Source organism: Corvus brachyrhynchos, unplaced genomic scaffold (assembly GCF_000691975.1).
Source record: "Corvus brachyrhynchos isolate BGI_N302 unplaced genomic scaffold, ASM69197v1 scaffold100, whole genome shotgun sequence".
Taxonomy (NCBI): domain Eukaryota; kingdom Metazoa; phylum Chordata; class Aves; order Passeriformes; family Corvidae; genus Corvus; species Corvus brachyrhynchos.
The window spans coordinates 1,333,377-1,358,882 of record NW_008236230.1 but is presented as its reverse complement, the minus strand read 5'-3'; the positions used below and the strand labels follow the sequence as shown (position 1 = coordinate 1,358,882).

The 25,506-nt window shown below is 43.0% G+C and overlaps 1 protein-coding gene across 2 annotated transcripts in view; it reads left to right on the top strand.

Moving 5' to 3' along the window:
- The window catches only part of RREB1 (ras responsive element binding protein 1), a 77,413-nt gene that overhangs the window by 36,391 nt on the left and 15,516 nt on the right, over positions 1–25,506 (top strand). For both annotated transcript variants that reach the window (XM_008643446.2, XM_017746919.1), the window contains exons 6-9: positions 1,696–1,840; positions 2,991–3,130; positions 16,610–16,799; positions 18,451–21,190. In XM_008643446.2, the coding sequence (XP_008641668.1) occupies positions 1,696–1,840; positions 2,991–3,130; positions 16,610–16,799; positions 18,451–21,190 (3,215 nt within the window). The remainder of the gene's footprint in view (positions 1–1,695; positions 1,841–2,990; positions 3,131–16,609; positions 16,800–18,450; positions 21,191–25,506) is intronic.

Here is a 25,506-nt window from a genome sequence, read left to right as displayed (position 1 = left end):
AGGTCAGACAATTTCAGCAACATTTCCATGATTCTGTGTCCAACCTGCTGGGCACATCTGCACATAGATGTGACTGACAGGTGTCACCAGTGTCCATCCACCATTTGTGCGACAAGTGAGAATTACTGCGCATCTGGGGAAACTGCAGGTTTTTTCCTCATGTGGACCTGATCCTCCAAGCAGCCCCAGCCTTGACGGATGCTGAAAGCAGGCAGTAGCTGAACAGCCATTTTAATCTTGCACAGGTTCTAGTACCTGTGGTGCTTTTGGCTTGAGGCTGTTCCTGCACAACACCTCAGTCTGTGGTTTGAGACAGTGATTCAGATGCCGCCTTTTTTTTTGTTATAAAGCTTGAGATCGTGAAAGAAACATTAATAAAAAGCATTGTGTAATGAGACAGTCTTCCTGGCAGCGCCAGTGGGGTCTGCTGTGGATCAGTTTGGTCCAGTGTGTTATCTCAAAGCATCATGCCCTTGGCATCCAAAACTAAAACAGATTTTATGTCATAACATCCAAGCAGTTACGAGGATGTGCAAGACTCATCTGGGTTACAACATTCACTCACGTTAGAACATGATAAATGTTCAGTCATGTTCAGTCATGTTAGATGGCACTGTCCTGAGCGGTTGTGGATGTGACTTCTGAAAGATGTGCCCAAGTGCCATTAACATTGTCTCCATTGTGTTTCTTTGAAGTCAGTCATATGAACAAATGGCGACTGCTGCCTGCACTCAAATTTCTACCTATTAGAAGCTAAAAAATTCCATTGTATCTAGGAGCATACGTTTGATTTTTTTTTTTCAATAGCACTATAAATTTGAAGGTTCAATGAGGTTAAAGGCCCTACATTTACATAAAAAGAAAAAACCAAGAAAATTTAAATTTGAGCTTTGAGTTCCCCAGAAGAAGAAGCACTGCAGCAATACCTTCCATCTAACTGAAGGGAACTAGGTGACTGTGACTTTCTCAGGTTGCAAATACGGAGAACCAAGAGGCAGGTGGGTCAAGTATACAGATATTCATGAGACTGCTTCCTGAGTAGTTGTCCCACTCCCTTTTCCGGTGTCTTTGTGACAAGAAACAGTTGTTTTCCTGGGAAAGCAGGTTTGTGAATGTGCCTTGGCAGTACTGAGTTTTGCAAGCCATACCTAATGCAGTGTAGCAGTGTGACCAGATAATCCTGACTTCAAAGCTGCGCTTGAAATTCGATATTGGGGTGCACCATTGTGTTAAGGATGAGAAGGAAACAAATATATTTAAGAAATGTTGCTCTGATGTTGGCATATACAGATCTATTTGAGGTACAGTCTCAAACTCTACACAGAGAGCCAGTTGAAGATGGGGTACTTTTTTTGCACAGAGAGCAGCTTTAGGCAGAACCAGGTCCTTGTGGCTCATGGGGGATGGGCATGGTGCTCATGAAATAGATGGTAGCAAGGCAAGTGTCGTGGTGTGGGTTGGGACACAGGGGAAAGCTTGTGGGCTCCCCGCTGCGGCCCCTCACAGGCCAGGCACTGCAAAGGGCCAGTGCCGGATTGCGCCCCAGCTGTGTTTCAGAGGTTCAGGCCGGTTTATGGGATCTCTGATGGTATCCTTTAAAGGCAAACCGTAGAAGTGGTGTTGGCATTAAAATTTATATGGACTTCCCTCCCTGGATTTGCCTCCTGACGGTGTCTTCTTCCCTCTCCTGCTCAGGCACATGAAGATTCATGAGAAGGATCCGAACAGCACAGCGAGCACCACTCCCCCCTCGCCACTGAAGCGCAGGCGATTCTCTTCGAAACGCAAGTTCAGTCACGATGCTGAGCTGGACAGAGAGGAGAGGACACCTGCAAAAAAGGTTCTTTATGGGGCATGAAGCAAAAGATGTTCCTGGTTGCCTCCTAAATTGTCAGCTGTTGAGTTTGTGCAGTCAGCACAGACTTGTTACAGCTCTGTATATGAGCCATGCTTGTCCTGTGTAGCCAACACAGTTGTCTTGAGATGGAAAATGAATTTCTAATATCAGAGATTGAAATAATTCAATTCTTAAAATTCTTTATTGTTTAAATTTTTTGATTTGCTTATGAATTATAAATAATTATTGTTGGATGATAAGAGGATGAACTATTCCTTTGCTGCTGCAGCTTTTCCCTTAGCTTTTTTTTTTCCTCCCATTTATTTTGTAGTATTCTTGGAGGATGGTGATTTAAACTTTTAAAAAAACAATGTTTACTTCAAAAGCAGCAGCAGCTGAAGTCTGCTTTTGTCTTGATCTGGAGGGAAAAAAAAAATCTACAGTACATTTCCCTTTCACAGTAGCGTAAATCCTCCGTTACTGGAGTTGCATGAGCGACCAGAAAATACTTATTTGAAGGCTAGATGTTTCCATTAGGGCTTTGTTTATGAAATATTTTAACACATCTCAGTCATTTGCACAAAATGTATGTTGTCTGCTAAACTTAACTCGACTCTTCCCACTTACTAAGTGGCAAGCTAGTAGCAGTTCCATTTAGCGTACTATCCCTCGCTCTGTGCATGCTTTTCTCCCTGTAATCAGAAGAGAAGTACAGAAAACATGCAGAAGTTCATTGCTTCTCCCTGAACCACTTGACTTAGCAGTTGGCAGTATCTCAGTGGCATAAATAATTTAGGCTGACAGCTCCCCTGGCTTTCTGAAGGGGGAGGAATGCTAGTTCAGTGGTATATAAACACATGGGTTTATAAGTTGTTCAAATCACAGTTCCTCATTAGAACTGATATATCTGTGACTCAGCTGCACACTTTATCCCCTACTGAGCCTCCTTTTCTGTCATGCATGTTCTTTCACATGTGCAGAGGCTGTGTCGATTACCCGCTGTCCTGAGGAATGAGTCATTTGTGTTGGCTTGCAGCAAGGTTACTGATGAAGCCTGCAACTTTTTTTTAAGAGGAAAACTTCAAATAGATTGCAAGTTCGGTTTGTTGCTTACAAGTTGGACTAGTGAGGTTTTTTTCCCTTTTTTCTGAAGGTTGTCGAGGATGGCCACTCCGGTGAAGGAGATAAGAAGGCTGACGATGAAGTTTATCATTGTCCAGTGTGTTTCAAAGACTTTTTTTGCAAGTATGGGCTGGAGTCCCACATGGAGACACATCCAGATAATTCATTGAGGTAAGAGATAGTACCCAGAGTGTCTCTGCTCACCAGATGGCCTGAAGAAGCCTGCTGGGGAGGGGCAGGAGCCCCTCAGCCCCCTGCACTGTTAACTGCCCCCCTTGGTGTTTTTGAGCAGGTTTTTAAATGTTTTGCCTCATCTTGTGTCACCAGGGTGCTGTAGGGCTTAATTCTATTACTTTTTGTAAATACAGGAAATCTTGCCAGTTAATAGCTGGAAATGTTTTTAGAAAAAATTAAAGCCCCTCTTCCTCCCCTTGAAACCCATCACTGTTACATAAAACTGTAAAATGCCAACATTGCAAAATTCTAACAAGTTAAACTGAAGATGCTTAAAACTTGATAAAAAAAACTTGATAAAAGTATTCCGGTGAGATTATTCTGTAATAATTATTATAGTAATCCTATGAGATTATTCTGTTTGTGGAGAAGAAAGCAGCTGGATAGAGTTTTTCAGTCATTGGAGTGAGTGAAGGTAGATGAGTTTCTGGTTTTGACTTTCAATAAAATGTTTTATGCTTTTCTGCCTTTTGAGGTTAGGGAATGATGTGAATGTTGGCTTACATGAGCTTTTCTTAACAAGGAAAAATTATTTATTAATTGTTTGGGAAGGTGCTTGAATGTTGTGTTTTGATTCAAGTAATTGCCTCTGAGACTTCTGAAACTTTTTTATTTCCTGTTTTTTACCATAGAAAAATGTAGAGCCAGATCCATGAAGATATAAAAGAAATATTTTAAATCTAGTTGAAACATGTAGAAAAGCCGCTACTTTAGGAAAGGAGATTGTTCGTTTACAGAAGCTTGTCAATGTTTTAAACTTATTTTGGGACATTGGACTAATGATTGTTTTGAAAGGGTGAAGAATTCAGAATCTTGAAGTGTCAACACTCACTCCTGGATACAGGTTCTTAAAAGAATGGCATGGAGCAGAGGCATCCCATTCTGTTAAATGGGATTAATGCTATTAATTTTTCCCTTTTAAAAATTTTTATTTAGAAAACCTTGGTAAATACATGTAAAATACTTTTTAAGGTCATTGTTAATGTTGTAGTTAATGGGAAAAGTTGAAAGCTTGGACCAGTCAATAGTAGTTAATTAAACATACTTTGCTGTTTCTGAAGTAAATGAGGTAAATTTTCATTGTTGATCGAAGCTGAAACAGTTGTTCTCCAGTAAGAGCTCTGCAACCCCCACAAAATGGAGTCTGGGACAATTTTGCCTTACACTTCATGCTTTAGAGAAAGCAGCTGACATATTAGGTTTATCCTGGCATTACCCTCATTTTGAAGCTTCTCTGAAGATAGGACCTCTTTGCAAAGTTGTATTCCATGGACCTGAGTGGAGAGGTGGATTTTCTTGCTTTGCATGATGGATATAAGATAATGGAATAGATATCCTTCTAGCTTGGCAGCTTTGCCAAGTCTGCTGTGTCAAGGCAGCAAGACACAGTGGCAGTGCAAACACGCTGTTCCTCTTTATGCAGCTTTTGCTCTGGTATTAGACTTGCTTATGGGTAATATTCTTCTGAAATGGATTTTGCTACCCTTCGTTTGTTGAGCAGCAAAGACTAGAACATGTCCCTAAATCAAAGTCACAATTGTCAAAGCTCCGTGGGTATGATTTAAGAGTGACGCTGGGATGCTTGTCTTTATAGAATTGTCTAGATGATAGTAAGAGCTTTTTGTCAGGTATTTGCTTCAGCAATTTAAGACGTGTCAGTGAAGACAGGACAAGGAAGATGTGGTCCTCCCTGGACAGCTGGTATATTAAGGTGCAACTTACCCTGCCCATCTGGTTTAAAACATGCCTTTTGTCCTAGTCTAGACATGTCAAATGACACTGTCTGCCTGGCCCAACCTAACAAAAAGTCTTCTAGTAAGCAGAGCAGTTTGGACCGCTGTTAAGGTGACTCATCCCAAATGAAATGGGTTAAAATCCTTGGCCAGCACGGACTGTAATCCCCTGGTTCCCAGGGTTATGCAAGACTGTTTGTAGGATTCAACAAGGTACAGAGAATGTAGCATGCCATCCTCAGTCCTGAGTTCAAGTGATTGAAGTCCTTTTGGTAAGGCTTAAGGGTGGTTTTTTTGAGTGAAAGAGATGAAGAAAAGAGAATATTTTGCTAGAGTAGTAGAGCAGGAGACCTGTGTATACAGGTGTACCTGTGGCAGGGGAGCAGACTGCAGAATGTTAGAAGGCTTTCATCAAATCCTGTTGTTGCCTTATTGTAGAAAACAAGGGGAAATAACTCTTGTTAAAGTTCAAACAAACAAAAAAGCACAGTAACTGTGTTGTGAGCAAAGGGCAGAGAGCGTAACACCCCCAGTCTCCTTTTATTGCCCATATTGTAAAAGCAGAGTCACTTGATCAGGACCTGTGAGGACGGTATTGGATGTGTATCCCAGGGTCAGATACTGTGGGTCTGGTCTTTCTTCTGGAGCTACTGCAGTAGGCAGCAGCCCAGCACAGACTGTTTTGTCATGGTCAAAAATAAGTGATGCTCACTCTGCCTAGTCAGGCCTTTTGGTGTAAGGGCACAGGTCAAACATGCAATTCCTTTTTGCTCCCCCAGTAGTTCCTATAAAAAGGATTGCAGACCAGCTCTGAAGCAGTGCACCAGTGTGCACTGCCTTGATGGTGGCACCAACCTCCCTTCAGGGATGCATCCTCGGCTGTGGCAAGGTGCCAGGGTGGGCAGGAGCTTCTGCCTGGCTTCCCTGTGGTCCTTTAATCCTGCCATTTTAGTGGTGTTGTGTAAATACAGCCTCTTGCCCCCAGAGCTGTCTGAGTCTGTCTGTCCCGGCCACCCTCTGCTAAGTAGCAGAAAAGGTAAGGCTGTCTGGCAGCCCTCCGATCAGTATGTGAGCAGCTAATTTACAGGGTGGGCCATCACCCTTCCAGATACTGTCAAATGAACAACTTTAAATCACAGGGTTAGCTGTTCAAAGTCAGATGAAAAGACATTCACCATTGTCTTGCCCAGAACTGCTTTTTCATGTAAAACCCCGAGCAGGGAGCACCTCATTGTTTACTTGCAGCAGAATAAACAATACTTAATCCACTGATTGTGTGAAAGGGGCTCCCGCTTGGGAGAGTATCTCTTGATTATGTAAAATCCTAAATCGTGCATCTTTGTCTCCTAATTACGGTAAGAACTGCCCTGCTCTTGCGAGCAATAATAGGGCCCTTTGTCCCATTGACAATGGGCTGTGGCGCTGCATCTCCTTCATGGCATCACACCCCCTGGTCAGTCGCTGTCCCTTTGAAGCCCTGGGTCCTGCACCCTAATTAATGACATGAGCTGGCCCCAGCGAGGTTGTCTGCAATGCCGATTAGCAGTGGGAGGTGGCCCAGGGGGGCTTTCTGACCCCCTTGGCCTTTCTACCTGGATTATTTAAAGAAGTCTGCTTCCCTGCAGCTGGGGCCTCAGGACACTGTCTATTTTGGTGAGTTTGTATGTGAGTGTTGATATAATTAGCAGAGAGCTGAAACGCTGCACAGCCAATAGGGAAAATGAGAAACCTTATGGAGCAGGGTAGTTCTTCTGGAAACTTTTGTGGTGCAGGGTTGCTGTCAAACGTGAAACTGTGCTTGTAAAGGTTGCCTGACAGCTCTGAGCAACGTCAGCAGTGTAAGCAGAGGAGATGTGAGGATTTCCCGGGGAGAAACCTCTCCAGATGCTGTGTTGAGTTTCTCCTCTTTCCTTTGGCAAATATAATGGAACAGGCTTAAAGTAAAACGTGTGGGTTTTAAAAAAAAGTACATGCACTGTAAAATTGCTCTCTCTCTCAGTGTAGCCAGAGCATACCGTTTATATTTCCTCTCTTCCTCCTCCAGGAGGTTTAGTGCAGTGCACTGTACCGTAGAGCTAAAGTATTTTTAATTTTTCGTGCCTCTCAGCAGCAAGGAGACATTTATGCTTCCTCTCATGCCTGGGCATCTTCCTAAGGAGAGGAGGAGGGAGCTGGTGATGCTGTTGCAGTTACCTCCTTTCTTAGACTCATTCCAGCATCAGTCTCAGCCAGGGTAGTTGTGCAGTTTGAATGTGGTAGAAGGCTGCCTCTTAATAAACATTATGAGGCTTTCTGATCACATTTGGTTCAGTGTGGCATTGCCTCGAGTTACAAGATTTGGTTTTGCTATATCTTTGTAAGATATAAGAAACAAGTAGACATTGCAGTGTGAAAGCCACTGTCTGCCTATGTCACTGAGCTGACCTGATGAGCAGAACCAGTAGATGCCTATTGCCATGAATGGATTCAGGGGAGATTAAGTTTTTTGACCTTCTATAGAGCCTGTCCAAACAGTGATATAATATGTTGAGCTTTGTAACTTGCAAATTCTGGGCATATTTTCACAAGGACAGCAAAAGCAGTTCTCTTCCCCCAGGGTTATGTGCTTCTGTAAAACCTCCAAACAAAGGAAACCAAAAGCTGTTCACAGCCTACCTTGTTCTTCAGAGCAGCCTGCCCAAGTTTTGCTGAAATTGTGTAGAGGTTGAGTGCTGCCATGGAAAGCTATTGTTTTGAACAGCTCACAGATCAATAACAGGCACAGCAACAGAAGAACTCAGGCCCTGGAAGGAAAAGTGTCAGGACACTCTGACCATCGGTATCTGTGGTCGTCTCCCTCTAGTTTTGCCAGGGTAACCACTGTGAGGTCATGGTTTTGCAAACACTTGCAGATAGAAATTGCTATCATTATTTCTTAGTGTTACCTGGCTTCACTGACATGGAGTGGACAACTTAAATGCCATAGGAATGTTCTTCTGGACTCTGTGGGTAAATTGAAGATGTCTGCTACATGCAGCTTGCAATTCAGGCAAGCTGGTCACCAGGTTTCCCCCTTTGCCAGCACATCCACATTCTTCAGTGTATGGTGGGATGCTGCCAGGCACCCGGACCTGTGTCCCAATATTAAATCATTTTAGCCAATGCACATGAGCAGCCCCATTTAAGTCAAGACAAAAGGAAGTGGGTTTTGGGTGAAAAAGATACCAGCTACTTACAATAGGGCATGTTTATTGCCCAGTTACTGTTCTTCAAGGCAGTTCTGCACACTGGCTTTAGGGAGATAAAATAGTCACGAAAAGAAGTGGAGATTTAAAGTGTATGGAGGTGATTTCAGTCATTAGCACCAGGAGAAAAGACTAGTACAAGGTTAAGTTGTTTTCGAGCAGCAGTGTGACAGTGTAAAAGTACATTGTACGGAATGTCAAAACGAAAAAAAGGAAACAGCCAGAAAAAGACCCTTGAGTGTTATTCCCGTTTTTGTGAATGCCTATCTAAGCAGTTTAGGAATTCACTTTCTATCTGTTCTCTCCTTATATAGTAGGGAATAATCCTTGTGGCTTCCTTTTTCTGAAGCACATTGCTGTCTACATGTGACCAGCCTTTTGTGGGAAGAGAGTGTTAGTGATGCTACAAACTTGCAAGAGTGAAGGTGTTTGAAAACTAGATGTTGCTTGCAATTAATTTTACTGTGAGACAAAACTATGGGTTCATGATGGGGAGAGGAAGCTTCTTTCTAGTAGTTGACACTGCTGTTATTGGAAGCAACTTGAAGCATGAATGACGAGTCATCTTCATTCAGCATTATGAAGTTATATATTGCTTTTTCTCTCTGTCACAACTGTTGATGTGCACATAGCCTCATTCCTTGTTAGCACTTCAAAATAAAAAACACTGCGCTCTTTTAATGAAGATGGATAGTTCTGAGGTTGTTGTATCCTACACAAATTGTTGAGAGGGATGGAGACCACTCCAACATAGACATGTTCATGGACTTCCTTGACCTCTGCTTTTGGCATACTGTATTTTGGCCCCAATACTTCCCTTTTTAGTCACTGAGATTGTACCAGCAAGGATAGTTTAGGTAGAAATTGCTCTGGAGTTACTGAGTACTAACACAGTTAATGCTACGAAACTTGTTGTAGCCAAAGATGGAGGTGACAAGGGGCAGTTGTGTGACATTGCTGATTTGAGCAACTCTCCTGCTCTGCTCTGCTCTCAAGCTGGTTGCTCAGTGTCTTGCTGATAGAAACTAGGAACCAAATCCTAATCTCTTGCTGGCATTTTCAGTGCAGGAGCAATTCCATGAGACAGCTGATGACGATGAAATCAGCTCTGGTAAATGCTATGACCAGAAATGTGCTGTCGTAGAATGCAATTCTTGGTAAGGCAGAGGAGAGGGTGTGCAAGCAAGCTGGTGAATGCATCCTTTCACTGAGTAAATGGAGAAGTAGAATCAGTGGGTTGTCTTGCAAAAGCAGAACAGAGCTGCATGTTACGTGCTTTCTGAAGTTTCTGTTCAGAAAAGAGAGCTGGGAAACAACTGAAGAGCAGCGCGAGTCAAACACTGGCCTAGAAGTGGTCAGCTCACATCAGGGAGCTCATTGTGTGAGGAAACTGGGAATCCAGAGCAGCCGGATAAAAATACTGGCTGGTGAATGGACACAGAGAGTGATGCTCTCATGTGAAACTGTGGTGTGTCACATGGTGTTGAGTATCTTAGCTTGGCTGCCAGAATAGAAAGTGGGGAAATGCAAAGCTGACTGTAGCAGAAAGCTGCTTGTAAAAGGGCATGCAGGAGGGAGAAGGGGCTGAGCCAAAATAGGTTATTAGCACGCCTGCCTGATCCTAAGGAGCAGGATTTGTTTATATGCAGTCTCTCTCAAAGTGCTGGTTGCTGCTCAGTGTGTTGGCAGTCATGTCTGCATGCTGAGCATATCTTAACCTGCAAATGTAGATAAGGGCAAGGGACTGCAGTCCAGATTCAGCTGCACCAGTTTGTGAGCCCTGTTGTGATCAGTGGATGCTTATAGGATAGAGAAACCCCTGGAGATGTATTTCTCCTTCTGTAACTCAGGAAAAGTGGTGGTATATTTTTTTTTTAACATGGTAGACACATAGATTTCTTTTTTAACTTGCTGTTAATGTTGACATTACACAAGTACTTGGCTTCCATATTTGAAAGATGTGTTAGAAGATAAGACGAGCTTTTCATTTCTTACCTTGAATGAATACCAGAAGGTTCACTTGAGTTTGTGTGCACAAATAACAACTTTTATTCTGGATGTTGTGCAGCTTCTAATTTTGGTAGTGCAGAGGACTGTACTGGTCAGGTTTTTTTTTCCCCCAGGTATGTTTGCCCTAACTATTAAACCCTTCATTGTTATTTAAGTTGATCTTCAGCTGTTTCTCTGTGATTCTGTCCAGCCAGTTTGTTGACACTTCTGGTTTTTAAAACTTTGACCTTTATTAAGTAAAAAAGTCATTATGAGAAAATGACTAGTTCGTGTGAGTGTCTGCAGGCCATCTCCCATTTTCCCATTATTTTGTCTTAGTTGCATGTTAATTTTGTTGAAGTAAATGGTAGAGTAAGCCACTGTTCCACCAGGGCAGAGGTGTTTAAATCTGGCTCTGTTGAAGTGTTGCTGGTAAATGCAATTCATTACAGTGTTAGGAAGAAGTTCTTACTCATTTTTCTTTGCTCACACACAAAGGAAGTTAAAACATGACACAGCATGGCTTGTGCCTTTTTATTAAACTTTACAGCAGTTAATTTCACTGGAGTTACTTTGACGGTGGGAGTCACTGGTGTGGACACTGGCTCTGTAGCATGCTGACAAATTTCTGAAGCACAACATCACCCTGGTTTATATTGGATCTGTCCTGGCTCCTACGGGATATTTTTCTCGCCTGGACCACAGCGCAGCTGTAGGAATGCACATAACGCTGTGCATCCCTCTATAAATAGAAAGGTTGGTACAGGGGGTTCAGCCTTGGCTGCACCCAAGGGTGCCTTCTTTGAGGGAGAGGATTAAAGAGAGTGACAGGAGACATTGGTAACAAAATCAGACCGCCAGTGGGGCAGTGGAAGAGGGGAAAAGTTAGAAGAAAAGTCCCTCCTTTGCTGAGGCTGTGAAGCAGCATTTACTGAACATCTAGCGGGCTGTGTCCATCCCCTTAGGCACAAGGGAAGGGAAGGGGAGCCTCTGCAGCTGGCAGGGAGTTGGCTCCTGGTGCTGCCTGCGGTTCTAGCACAGCCCCATAGCGGTGGGCAAGGTCGAGATGGGAGAGCAGCCGGTCCTTCGGGGTCAGACACGCTGTGATGCTGCCAGGGAGGGAGGCAGGAATGGGCATTGCAGGGCAGCAGGAGGGCCTACAGGGATTCCTGGGAGGGAGGCAGGAGCGGGGTTCACAGCACTGCTGCTTTTCCATCACTCATCTGCAGCAAATGGGAGAGATTAGTGTGACTGTTGGATGTTATTTCCTAGGGCCCTGGGTGTGGAGGCCAGGAAGGGTTGTTTTTTGGTTTTTTTATCCAAAAGGAGATGAGTATCTGGACCTGGGTGGGGTTGCACAGGAGCAGAAACCAGTTGGCTCTTTCTCATCTCTCTCACTTTGCCTTGCCCCAGAAGTGAAAGAGAAGCAAAGGAATCCTTTCCTGAAGGGGAGTATGTATGTAACCTGATGGCTTTTCTTTCATAGGTGGCGACAGCCCTTGTGTTAAAACTTTCCTTTCTCCATCTCTCCGTCCTTGTCAGGTTCCCCTGCAGCTGGACATTGCCAGTGTGGAGGCTGGAAGCCTGCTCCCACTGCCGGTGTGGACAATGAGTCATCATCAGGGAATCACCCATCTTTCTCTTCTACTCAGTTGTATTATTTTTAGGTCAGCATAGGAATTTCTTTGCTCATGAGAGCCACATGAATTTTGCAAATAATGTGAGAGAGAAAGGAGAATAACAACAGAGGTAGAAAACACATGGTACCGGCTGGGGATTTCAGTGGGAGGCATTAGTCAACTTCATAACTTCATTGTGTATTAATGACTTCTGTCTCAGGATATGTTTCATTCTTTTTTTGTTTTCCTTGCTTCTGTTTGTGGAAGTTGCTAAAGAACACAGACACGAAAGGAACAAAGTGGTACAAAGCTTTTTTATTTTAGATAAGGCCTAGAAATTAACACTGGTTTTATTTGTTAACATCCACAATATGGGCAACTTTGTAGTACTGAGCTGCATGGGTGAAAACAGATTTTTAGTCCGTGTGGTTTCAGAAGTGCAAGTAGAATAATGGTAAATGTCACTTTCCCACCAACAGTCTCAGGTAATGCAGAGCATAGTGTTTGTTTAATTTCTTGGTAACATAATGATATATACAAATATTTGGCATTTGCATCTTGACTACTGAAATATAAAGTCTAGAAGGATTGAATATTTGTCTGCACTACTCTTAATCAAAATCAAGACTGATTAATTTTGCTTAAAATTCAGCTCTGCATTTCCTTTCTAAAATGTCTTTCCATTTCTTAACAAGAAAACCTATTTCCTCTGCTGACAAATTGGAGTTGTCTCAGAGGAGAGTGTAGTGCAAGGCAACAGGCACAGCTTATGTAAACTTTTCTTGCAGAAGGTGCCACTTACCAAAAGTGTAGCAAATCCTGCCTTGCCCCTTTGAACAAGCTTTGCAAAGCACTGACTATTTCTTAAAGCCTGTTAAAATGCTTTTATATACTAATTAGCATTACCGATTTCAAGAATACTAACTTATTTTAGGAGAAAGCTTTTTAATGGTGTGTTTTTACACAGAGACCTTGTCTGCATTTAAAAAAGAAAAAAAAAAAGAAAAAGCTGCACTGGTGTAGCAATAATTTATCAGACCTGCCTGGTGTGATACATGGCCTGAGCACCAAGGGCAGCCTGGTGATTCCATTGTTACATTTTGGTTCTGCTTTTGTGTTTTAGGAGTTCTGTTTCCTTACTTGCTTGTTTTTTACACCTCTGCCAGCAAGCCAGAGCCCTGGTATTATATTTGCATTGTTACAAATATGAGCAACTCCAAGACATAAAGGCAATTGAGAATTAAAGTAATTTTAAAGAGGCCTTAGCTCCTGGAAACACTTTGTTTCCGAACCTCTGTGCTTGGAACTGAACAGCTTTTTTCTCCCTACTCTGGAATCATATTTATAAAAAAATGGAAGACTGTGGCCAAGACCAGCAGTCACATGATAACACAGCAGCTTTTATTAGATACATCTGGAAAATTACCTTGCAAGTGGAGTGCTTTTATCTCTGCACAGGTGTTGAGCCATTGCTCGGCCCGTTCTGCTAACAACCTCAGAAGCTGTTCCATCAGTGTTCTCTGCAGCTGTGTCATCCATGTTTGACTTGGAACTGCACATGAGCAGACTTGTGAAATTTTAAGGAGAGGCAGGCTTTTCTGGTGTTTTGTTTTGTGTTTTTAAAGTTCATCATGAGCAAACTATTACCATATGTTTCAGATGCTTTATTTGATATGCTGGACTTTTCAGACTTTCCACAGTTACTAATTTTTTTTTTTTAAAGCAGTTTAAACAAGATGAAAACACGTTCGTATCACCTAGGATTCCTTTCTCTTGTTCTTCTTAGACTGCGGTCTAGATTTAAAAATACTGTAGGCAGTGACACTACCCAAAGATGGAAAAGAGTAATGATGACAAAACAGAGAAATTAATAGTTAGACTTCCTTAAAAAAACCTAACGCTTCCAGTTAAAGCACTGTTAGGCATGGCAGCTTACTCCATTTTAAATTAACACAAGCCTTAGTCAATGCAGCGTGATGCTTGCCTTAACTAGTTAGGTTTTGACACGTAGTACCTGTAAGCTTTTCTTGGAGGTGCTAGGGGTCCATGCCTGGACCACAGAGAAAGGCAGGGCATCCACAGCTCCTTCCCATGCTCCAGCTCCCATGGGGTTCTGTAAGCTGTGCCACCAGGGCAAGGTGCTGAGGCAGGGTGCGGTGCATTTATATGCCCTGAAGAGCCTGCAACTTGAGATGACAGGCATGATTTATCTGGATGTTTCTTTTTTCAGCCAGGTGCTTCTTTCTGACCTAATGGAAAAAGAGCTTAATCTTTCTCCCAATTTCTCTTTTTGTTTGCTGCTTCTTTGCTCGCAGCAAGGAAAATACAAGAAGACTAAGAAAGAGAAAAATAAATATGGTTAATAAAAGAGAGAAAGCTTATATTCTTTTTATAAGATATGTTACTTTTTGTTTGGGGGAGAGGAGGCAGTTCCCTTTGCATGGAATGCACCATTTTCGAATTGCAAATTTTTACTCCTGAGGCTAGCAGTTGATACAGGTGTCCTGTGAAGGACTTTCACATGGGTGTTTGCTCTGAAAGATTAACTCTCAAGTGCAGCTTTTGTGGGAGCCCTAAATCAAGCAGTGCTGAAAATCAGCATGTTGCAAGAGGGAGGTGAGGGGGAGTGCAGGATGAACAAGGCACACCTCCCTGTTGTGGGGGATATCTGGCTGCTTGACAAGGAGCACTGGTTCCTGCTCAGCCCAGATCTTGGGGATACAGTGGCGGGAGCCAGTGCTCCCAGTTACTCTGTGGTGCCATCACTGGTAGCTGTGCCTGCCCTCTGACACACAAGGGGATACAGCTGCTGCGCTGGGTTCCTGGCCCCAGGGAAGGCACATTGGGACCGCAGAGGTGCTTCAGGATGCGCCGAGGTGGCGGTCTGTGTCCCTTTGCAGAACAGCCTGCAATGCTTCCAGTGGTGCAGGAGAATTGTTTCTGAGCCCTCCTTGTTTGTATATTGACATACCAGGAGGAACATGTCAGGAGCGCTGCTTGTTTTCATGCAAGGCATTTTCATCACCTCTAAAAACAATTTATTTCAGTAGCCTGCAAGTTTGTCTCATAACTTTTTAATGCTCTCTGTCCCCCAGTGGTTTTGGTGGTTGTGTTTTTGTTTTCACTGAAGATGAAAGCTTTGCATCACAGAATAGGTGCTGCCAGGTGAGCTGGAGGAGAGCTGTAGATCCTGATGCTGGAGAAGTACTATGTGTTGGCCACCCACCCCCCGCCCCAAGACTGTTGTCACATTTGGCATACCTCTTTAAGTAAACATTAGCTTTGTAAATGGCATTGGTTCAGTATTTAATGGAATGCAGGAACTGTGTCAGCAATAATTATAAAGGTAGGATGCAAGTGAATTGACAGGAGAGTTAAAACAGATTAAACCTTCAGCGCATAATATTTATGTGCAGGCTTTCTGGGTACTGCGATAACAATGGCCGTGTTATATACACTTCACACTTACTTCTTTCACCACTCAGGGACTGTGAGTCCAGTTGCTTTGTGGTTGATTTGGTTATCTCTTCATTTTCAGGGAATAAAAAAATGGCTGTGGGAGTTTATGTAGTGATAAAATGAACAACAATGGGAGTTTGTTAGGGACAGGACAGGGAGGGGGTGGTTTCAGGATTTTGTCAGAAGTAATTTCTAATTGCAGGATGTTTTTTTAATGAGTAGGCACATGTACTACTCCTTGATGTAGAGAGCAAAGACAGTATGGGGAGAACTAAGGCCAGGGGCAGATGTGAAAAACTCCTAGTGCTTATAATATTCTTGCTGACAAAATCTGACTGCCTCATATCCACTGGTGTTTTTTGCTTCTGGGGAACCCACGATTTGGTTGGGAGCTGGACCTTGACCACAAGGAAATTGAGGTTGGGTGAAACTGTGTGTCACTTACTGAATGCAGAGTGGACGTGACCTGTCACGCTGCAGAGCTCACATTCCAAATATTTAAAAGGCAATAGGCTTCGTGGACGTATTGGCCAAATGTTGCTGCATAGCCCTTACTGCCTGCAGCATAGCTTTGATTGTTTAATGCCATGTTTTATGTGAGAAGCCCTTGTTTAGCTGGATTTGGGATTTGAGAACTTAGGAACAAGAAATCACAGCAATAAAGTGTGGGTAGGAAAAGACGGTGCTTCTGCATTTTCCTTCAGGACTACCTGACTGTGAAGGGGGTGTAAAAGTGTCGTAAGTGTTGAACCTGTTTGAGGTCTTCCTCCTCTGAACCTTTCTCCCCTTTAAGGAGCACTTGTTTTCCTTTTAAAACAGTCTGTCCCTCATAACAGCTTTGAAAAATCAGTGACAGTTTATGGAAAGGCAGTGTGAGGAAGATTCACGCACAGGTATTTCAGTGGTGTGCACTAGTATGTTTTAAGCAGTGGTTATAAAAGGTGCTATTTTTACATTTGTTTGCTGCTTAGGTGAGATTTAGCCTCTCCATGTCACTGTTTTTTTAGAAAATGTTATTTATTTTAATAGTACTTTTCAGTAAAAATGAAATGGTGTAATGCCATTGAAATATTTTTGGTTGGACACTGAAAAGGTTTTCGCAAGGCTGTGGTCTCAGCTGCCGTTCTACCATCTGCCCATGTGAGATTGTCAGTTCTCATATTCTTTAAACTTCCAGTGGACTTACTAGCCAGAAACTGGTAGAAAGTGACTGTGACCGAAATGGCCTTTTGTGGTGATAGGTTTTAATGCACTGTGGCTTTGTTTTGCATTTAGCAGGTTCTTGGTATCATAGGATGAGAGGAAAGAGGATGTCCCAGTGCAAGCAGAATGCTAGTTCTTAAGCTTGCCGCAGTCAGTAAGTGATTTCTGTTTTCTTCCTTTCCTTTCCAGGTGTGACATCTGTTGTATTACCTTTCGAACTCATCGGGGCTTACTGCGCCATAATGCAGTTATCCACAAGCAGCTTCCCAGAGATCCCATGGGGAAGCCTTTCATTCAGAACAACCCTTCGATTCCAGCAGGCTTCCATGACTTGGGATTCACAGACTTCTCCTGTAGGAAGTTCCCCCGCATTTCTCAGGTACTCTCTGTTCTTCATAGCCTAAGGTATGAGGTGCTACAGTGCTTATCTGATGAACTCATCCAAAGATTTGTCCTGCGTGTAGAATATTTTGTGGAAAGCACATCACCACTGTTTGTGTAGGCTTCGAACACTTTATGCTTTTACTTTTTCTTTTTTAATCTAAAGAATATTGGCACTGGGGTTTTTTTTTCACCATTCCAGTGGATAACTATCAGTGTAAAGATGCATAAAAAGATTTTAAAGGAAGACTTTGGTCTTGCCCCTTTGAGTCTACCCAAAAAATCCTACGTCTGAAATCAATAGGGAGTACACATGGTAAGGAAGACATTATTTATTTTAGTTTACTCTAACAAGGATGTAGTTAGGGTGTGAAAGTTTTTATTACAAAAAACTTTGAGCAGTTGCCTTACTAACTAAACAGTGACATCTTCAGTGATTTCCTCACAAAACACTCCACAGTGTTCCTCATGTAAGGTTTGAGGGTTTTGCACCTTTGAGGTACAGTGACTGGGGAAAGTCAGGGAGGTAGTCTGTAAATATTTTTCTGAGAGCCGTAAAGCTTTCTGTTGGGTGGTATGATTTGTCCCTCTGTCAAACCTTGCCTGCCTTAATTAGTTTGGGTCTGGATGAAGCTGCATTTCTATTAAAAAAAAATTAACAGCACAATCCACCAGGACCATGCTTGGTTTCTGCACTTTTCTTACTCTTCTGGGATTAAAGCATTGATTTCCAACTCTTCTGACTGCAAGGTGGTAGATTTGATATTTGCTGCTGGTCCAGGGGAGCATGTAGGTCATTCTGTCAGTCTGTTAAAAGTTTTGGTATAAAACTTAAAAAATCAAAAGAAAGCACTTCTTAAATAAAGTTTATTTCTTTTGTAATTAATGACAGACATTTAAAGTTATTAAGGGATTTGAATGTTGGTATTTTCCTTTTGTAATAATTTTGCTTTCACTGAGAGAGAAGACTTACGAAGTATTTAGAGCCTATAAAGATCTTGCCAGCCCTCTACTAGTATTTTTCTTGGGAGAATAAATGTAATCAGACTTCCCTAACCAAAACCACTCTGCTTTAGTCTCTGAGTTTCACTGATCTGCTTTTGGAGGATTTTATTTTGGTTGGTTTATATTGTTTTGCCTTCTTGGATGCTTTTTTTTTTTTTTTCCCTTTTGTTGCTCTCCTTCTGGCTTCTTTGTAATAGAGCTAAACGAGATAGTCTACTGCCCAGCTTCCTTGCTGTGTAGTGTACTGAGGTTCCTGTCCTGTCAGTGACACAAGAGAAGTTTCTGATAGGGAAGTTTAGGATGGAAGAGAATTTGAGAGTCTGAACAGTTTACCTTTATAGAGGGGAAGGAGTTTACCTTTATAGAGGGATTTAGGATGGAAGAGAATTTGAGAGTCTGAACAGCCTTCTGAAGGAGTTTACCTTTATAGAGGGGAACTTTTGGAGAATCAGCCCTTAATTCAGATATACCCATTTGGAGACCAAAGGCTATGGAGCAGGAATATCTCCATGCTAGGTAGGTGGTGGCTGCTCTAAACCCCTTAACTTAGTGGAAGAGAGAGTGAAATGTTTTTGTTTTGCAGCAGCATTTGATGCCTTTCCAGTTTGAGATTCCTACTCTAAATATTTTTGCATGTCTTGCAGGTCTGGTGTGAAACAAATTTGCGAAGGTGCATCAGTGACTTCCATCGATTTATTTGCGAGATGTGTAACAAGGCATTCCCCATGCTTTCGGCACTCAAACTGCACACAGAAACTCATGTGGTAGATCAGGGAAAAGACAAGCACAAGCCACAGTCCATGACCCCACCCAGTGAGAACCCAGACCAGAAAGCCTTCATGGCATCCTTGGGCCTACAGTACACCAAAGACATCAAGCCTGTCAAGCAGGAGGACAATATACAAGATGAGGTCCAAGAAATGCGGCTCAGAGCACTGAAGAGTAACCTACCTCAGGAACCCAGCAGCACCAGTCTGCTCAGCCTCTCTCCTCTGGAAGCTGCCTCCATGGGAGGGTCATTTTCAGTCCTTCCCCCTACAAAAGAAAGCATAAAGCTTCTCTCGCTGCAGCCTTTCCAGAAGGGTTTTATTATCCAGCCTGACAGCAGTATTGTGGTGAAACCCATCTCCAATGAGTCTGCCATTGAGCTAGCAGACATTCAGCAGATCTTGAAGATGGCTTCTTCTGCTCCTCCTCAAATCAGTCTTCCTCCACTTTCTAAGGCACCTTCTGTTCCTGTGCAGTCAATTTTCAAGCATATGCCACCACTGAAGCCAAAGCCTTTGGTAACGCCCCGAACAGTTGTCGCAACCTCTACACCTCCTCCTCTTATCAGTGCCCAGCAAGCCTCCCCCGGCTGCATCAGCCCAAGTCTCCCACCTCCCCCTCTGAGGCTGATCAAGAACTCGGTGGAGTCTGCCTCCAACTCTCATCTCCCCCAACCAGGAGCCAAATCAAGTCCTTCCTCACAGTTGCTCCTCCAACCCAAAGTAGAGCCTTTAACTCAGCATGAGATGAAGACCCAGCTGGAGCAGGACAGCATCATTGAAGCTCTCCTGCCTCTGAGTATGGAAGCGAAGATCAAGCAAGAAGTCACAGAGGGAGACCTCAAAGCCATCATCGCAGGGGCAGCGAACAAGAAGACCCCGACCATGAGGAAAGTTTTGTACCCCTGCCGTTTCTGTGACCAGGTGTTTGCCTTCTCTGGTGTCCTGAGAGCTCACATCCGTTCTCACTTAGGTATTTCCCCATATCAGTGCAACATCTGTGACTACATCGCAGCTGACAAGGCAGCGCTGATCCGGCACCTGCGGACGCACAGCGGGGAGAGGCCTTACATCTGTAAAATCTGCCACTACCCATTCACAGTGAAAGCCAATTGTGAGAGGCACCTGCGAAAGAAGCACCTCAAAACGACCAGGAAGGATATCGAGAAGAACATTGAATATGTCACCAGCAATGCTGCAGAGATGGTGGATGCCTTCTGCTCCCCAGACACAGTGTGCAAGCTGTGTGGAGAGGATCTGAAGCACTACCGAGCCCTCCGCATTCACATGAGGACACACAGCGGCTGCCAGAAGAAGAAGCCATTCGAGTGCAAGGAGTGTGGCACGGCCTTTTCAGCCAAGAGGAATTGCATTCACCACATCCTCAAGCAGCACTTGCATGTGCAAGAAAAGGAGATTGAGAATTACATCTTAATGGTGGACTGCAATGCCCAGGAAAGCCAGACAGACCCTTCATTATTGGAGGACAGCACTTACATGGACCACAAGCCCATGACACCTTTCCTGGAGCCACAAAACGGCTTCTTGCTGGGAACATCATCTCACATTTCCATCAAACGTGAACCTGTGGGCAACTTCCCCATGGATTTTGATGAGCCATTGGATTTCTCTCAGAAGAGCAAAAGCCTGAGTGCTGTGCAAGTGAAGCAGGAGAACCTGTTCGGCTCATCTCTGTCCCTTTACGACTGTTCCATGGAGCCTATCGACCTGTCCATCCCCAAAATCCTGAAGAAGGATAAAGATGATGCCCCCTGTGAAGCCAGGAATCAGGAGTTGGCTGCGTCTGGGAACAGTGATAAGGCCTATAACTGTCTGCAGTGTCCTTTGGTTTTTGGTGCCAGTGGGAACTCAGAGACAAATCGGGGTGTCAGACATCCCCAGCCACTGAAAGGTTCGTTGCATTTGACTGTCCCGATCATTTCCCCGGCTCTCCCTGGCAATTCTGCCTTGCTGAGACCCCTGAGGCCTAAACCACCACCACCACCTCTCTTGCCAAAGCCTTCAGTAACTAAAGAGCTGCCACCATTGGCTTCCATCGCACAGATCATTTCATCTGTGTCTTCTGCTCCCACTTTGCTGAAAACAGAGGCTGCAGATGCCAGTCCCAAGGCAATGAGCAGCTCCACTGGGTGTGATAAATCAGGGAATGCCAAAGCTAAAGTGACAATCGTGGCCACCGTTCAGAGAGACTCCAGCCTGCCCAGTGACCTGTCTCAGGCTTGTGATCCAGAGCAGTCTCCCGTTCCTGATGCTGGGTTGACTAAGAAAAGAGGTAGAAAGAAAGGAACGAAAAATAAGCCTAAACTTAGCAGTAGTGTGGATCTGGAGTCAAGTGGGGAATTTGCCAGCATAGAGAAGATGCTGGCTACCACAGACACTAACAAATTTAGCCCATTTCTGCAGTCCACTGACAATTTCAAGGAAGAAAGTGGCAGAAATGGAACAAGTGAGGATGAGAAGGAAACTGCCAAGGATAAGCTGCTGAGAGGGAAGAAGAATGTGTACTCAGACTGCCTGCAAAATATCACCTGTCCTTACTGTCCTCAAGTCTTTCCATGGGCACATGCCCTGCAGCGACACATGCTCACTCACACAGGTAAGAGTGCTCTGTGCTCACAGTAGGTTGTAGCCCCTGAGAATCTTCCTTTTTCTGACGTCTGATTTGTATTCTTCATTATTATTTTGCTAATCGCTTAGCTTTTGCTGCATAGTGGTGGTGGTAGATTTTTCAGAAATGGAATAATCTCTGTGTCTTTGAGTATGAGGGGGCAGATAAAACTGTTAATACTCATTTGACTTCAGTGGCATAACTTAGTGTTGCTGGAAAGAGACTCAGGTTTCAGTTGTTCTGTTATTATTGTCTTGTCTTGAAGGGGAACATGTGTGTTGAATATTTCATCATGCCTTACATGGTTTGTTTGTCTGCCTCTGATGGCTGTTTTTGGCTGCATCGGTAATGATAAAGAGATCTCTAACAATGAGAGACAGTAAGTGTAGAACTGTGGCAGGAAAATAAAATAATATAGTGCTTAGCATTTTTATTTTCTTGCGGTGGCTTTTATTTGACAGATCAAAGAAGGATGCGAGAAACTGCTCATCCTGAGCATTATGTAATAGCTTGCCTCTAGGGAAAGTTTCTGCTCACAGATAGACAACTAAAGGTGGGCACATGCCCTAAGATGTGGAGATGTGTATGGAATCTCTAGCATTGTACCGCTGTATAACTAACCTCAGACCTGGTGTAAACAAAAGGAGAAACTGGGTAGGGAGATTTATTCTAGGTCTGGGGTTATTTTTCATTCTTCACTATAAAGGAAATACTGCATTGAATTCTGTGCTGATTTGAAGTTCACTCATTCTTCCACCCACACTGTAATAAAGTAATTAGTAGATTCTCATCCTGCTCTAGAGGGAGAGGACAAAGCTCTACTTGCTGTTGCACCCTTTTAAGTCAGTCACAGTTGTTGATACTATTTACTTCATTATGCATTTCAACTCCTGACATAAAGAATAAAAATTAGGGATTTTTTATAAGAAACATAGGGGATTTGAGTATAGCCTTACAAAAGTTTCGGGGTTTTTGGGTTTTTTTTTTCAAGAAAATGAGGTTTCCTGAAACAATTGATTCATGTCTGTGCTAAAGAGGGAAACCTGAAGAGGTAAAAGAGGTTAGCTAAGAGGTTTAAAGGGAATTTGAGCTGTGGAGCAGTCCCTATTACAGTTTAATTTGGGTGATGCGAGGACATAACTTGCAAGGTGTGAGTGCAACAGTGAGGCTATTGTTTTATGGTCCACAGAGACCAAATTATTTCAGCTTATTAAGCATACAGTTTACTTTGTGGTGAAGGAGAGCTCTTTACTCGTATCTCAATTGTTTTCCAACACCCTGGTCTCCAAACAAAAAATATAGTTACTGAAGAACTGTTCATGAGACAGAAAACAATGGAGAGGCTTTTCCCAGACGAAGAGGTTTGACCTGCTTATTGATGGCAGGCTTCCAAGGTAGCAGCACTGGTGTAAACCCTTAATGAAGACAGGAAAATGCACTCAGCCATGAATTATACTGGTAAAACTTGTCTCCCTTATGACCACCAGGCTTGGAAGGAGACACTGTCCTTTTAGAAAGCCTGTGCTGCAATTGCCACAGATACAGGATTTTTGGTGATACTGCATCAGTTGGCAATAGATTCTAGTTGGTGTGCTCTGGCAGTGATAATACTGAGCTCTTTTCTAGTCATTGTCTCAGTGTTGAGAGAGACTTGTTGCTGGTAGACCACCCCACAGCAAGTTTTGGCTGGCCTTGGGGCATCTGCCTTCAGATAGCAAGAGTCTTCTCATTCTAAACTGGGAGTTTTCCAGGGGCTCCCCTGTGGCAGCAGTATCGATGAGGCCTGCTGGAGGGGAGACGGGAGAGGTAAGCTGGGAAGGTGGAGGAAATTTAGGCCAAGGGAGGGGGTGCCAAAGCAGGCCTGAGGATGCATCCAGGTGGAGCAAGCCCTGTGTTTTTGTGGTCGATGTCAGGTGCTGGTGGCATGCAAGGAGTGTGGCAGCTCTGTGGTAGATGCAGCAGTTTGTTGGCTTTCTCTTCTGGATGGGCACGTTGCACATTGGTTTTCTTGTGGAGAAATCGGCGGTGTTGTAGTGCAGCGCAGCGTTCCTGTCCCCACCTATTGCACAGGCAGTGACTTGTTAGCTCTGTTTTGTAAAAGGAGTTAAGAAAAAAATCTGTTCACTAATCTTATTGTAAAGAGAAAAGGGGAACTTTATTATTGTTTGTGCTTGATGGCTGCTCCCTGACCTGGGTAGAGAAAGGACTAACAGGCTGACGTGAATGGGGTAGATGAGAGTCCTGGTGGTCTGCTTCCAAACTGCAAGTGGTTGGATATGTGATCCATAGGCAATCACAGCAGGCAAGCTGACTATGTAACACTGCTATCAGAAAAACCCCAAAGCAGTTGTTTGAGCTAAAAAGCAGCAACTAGCTCTTCTATGTCCATTTGTAGAGAAGTTGTTATTGAGATAATTCATGTAAGTGGTCCAAGTTAGGATGAGAAAAAGTTACATAATTTTGAGCATTTAGGTGTTATCTGTATATTATGAGTTTTGAACTGCTGTATTCATACAGACATAAAAAGATTTTTGCAAGTGTGTCTTTCATGTTCAATAAAATTTCAACACAGAGGCTGCCTTCCATGTGGTGTCAAGATCATATTTCCCTTTTGTGAAAGTGCAAAAATGCACATGCTACCAGTAACCCACATCCCTTACGCAACCAGAGGTATCTCCTGTGGGACCTTTTACCCTGCTTATCCTTGCCTCAGCACCACTGTGTGTTTGGTTTTTTTATTCAAAAGCATTTCCCTGAAGAAGCATACACCTTCCTCAGTGGTTTTTATTTTAATGGTGAGCTCTGGGGGGACACTGGGAATTTGGCATAGCTTGGTTTTATACAGTGCCTAACACAGTAGCTGTGTTTTGTTTGAACATGCTCGAACACTGGCTTTTAACACTTTTTCTCTTGATGTCTTTATTGTATAATTTACTTTTCTGTGTTCAACTCAGTTTGCCTTTTTTCTTTGCTCTTCCCTCCTGCTCTTGACTTTTTAATTTCTCAGAACAGTGACTAAGATGTGCCCCGCAGGTGACGCAGTTGATTTTGCTCCTTTATAGGATGCGGATCAGGCTAGGTTCAATATAAAATTACAATGATGATCTTTTTTAACCACTAGTTTGTTACAGATAACCTAATATGTTTGTTTGCAAAGAATCACTTGAATATTTTCAGAGGGATACTGGCAGGTCTTACTCAGCCCAAGATTAAATTTTCTGAAAACTGAGATTTAATGGCAGGGGAGGTTTTTTGGTTTGGTTTGGTTTTGTTTTGCTGCTACAACAGGAACAAACCATACAAAGAAATATCTATAAACAAAATAAAGGAATAAATAAATAGAATACTGTTACACCTAGCCCATGAACCTGAATGTCTTCTGTTGGATGGAAGTCACAAGTCTCATAAAAAAAAGAACTTGGAGGCATTTTTATTCTTTCCTTTTACGTGATATTGTCAACGTCTTTACTTTGCAACATTTGTAGTTACCAGGGTGAATAATGTGTTTCTGCAGGACAGCAGTGGCAGGAGATACCTTAAGGACTGATCTTACATGTTGTGATTATTCAGATGACTCTTTATACTGAAAAAGACACCCTTCAAATGACTGGCTACTATGAAATGTCCAGACTAGGCTAGTCCTGCTGTGCTGTTAACCAAAATGTACAGTCAATATTTAGGCACAGATGTATTTTAATACAGGCCATGACTATTCATATGGAAAAATTTAATGAAAAAATCAAATCACATTGACTTTTTAAGTTACCTTCCAGTGAGTAAGTGTATTTTATCCGAAGAGCAGTTGCCTTTAAGGGACAAATACAGAAGGCAGAGGAAACTGCTTTTTTGAATGTTCTGGTTTTGTGCCTTTAAAGGTGACATTTTTGGAAAGCATTGCAACTCGGGGTGGGAGGATTGGAGTTTGCACAGTAAGTGGAATTTTTCTTTAGGTTTTGAGACCTCCAGCTGGGACATCTGTGTGGAAGGAAGAATATTTTATCTGTTGCAAGTATTGGTCTGTATGACAAATACTTGATTGATACAAACATTTTAAATGCTGAAAATATGAGAAAATTGTGACCTGAGATGCAGGTTGAGTTTCAAGTAATTAATGCTCAGCTAATCCTGTCATTGCGTGCTTGAAAAGAAATGTGGAAAGGAATTGGGCTATCATGAAGCAAAAAGATTTCTGCTGGACTTTGAAGTTCTGTATTTGCATTGTGAATGAAGCCAGGTAGAAGTGCAAAAAATGGTGATATTTGTAGCCATAAATTTATGGTTGAATTAGCAGGCATCTAAGAGGC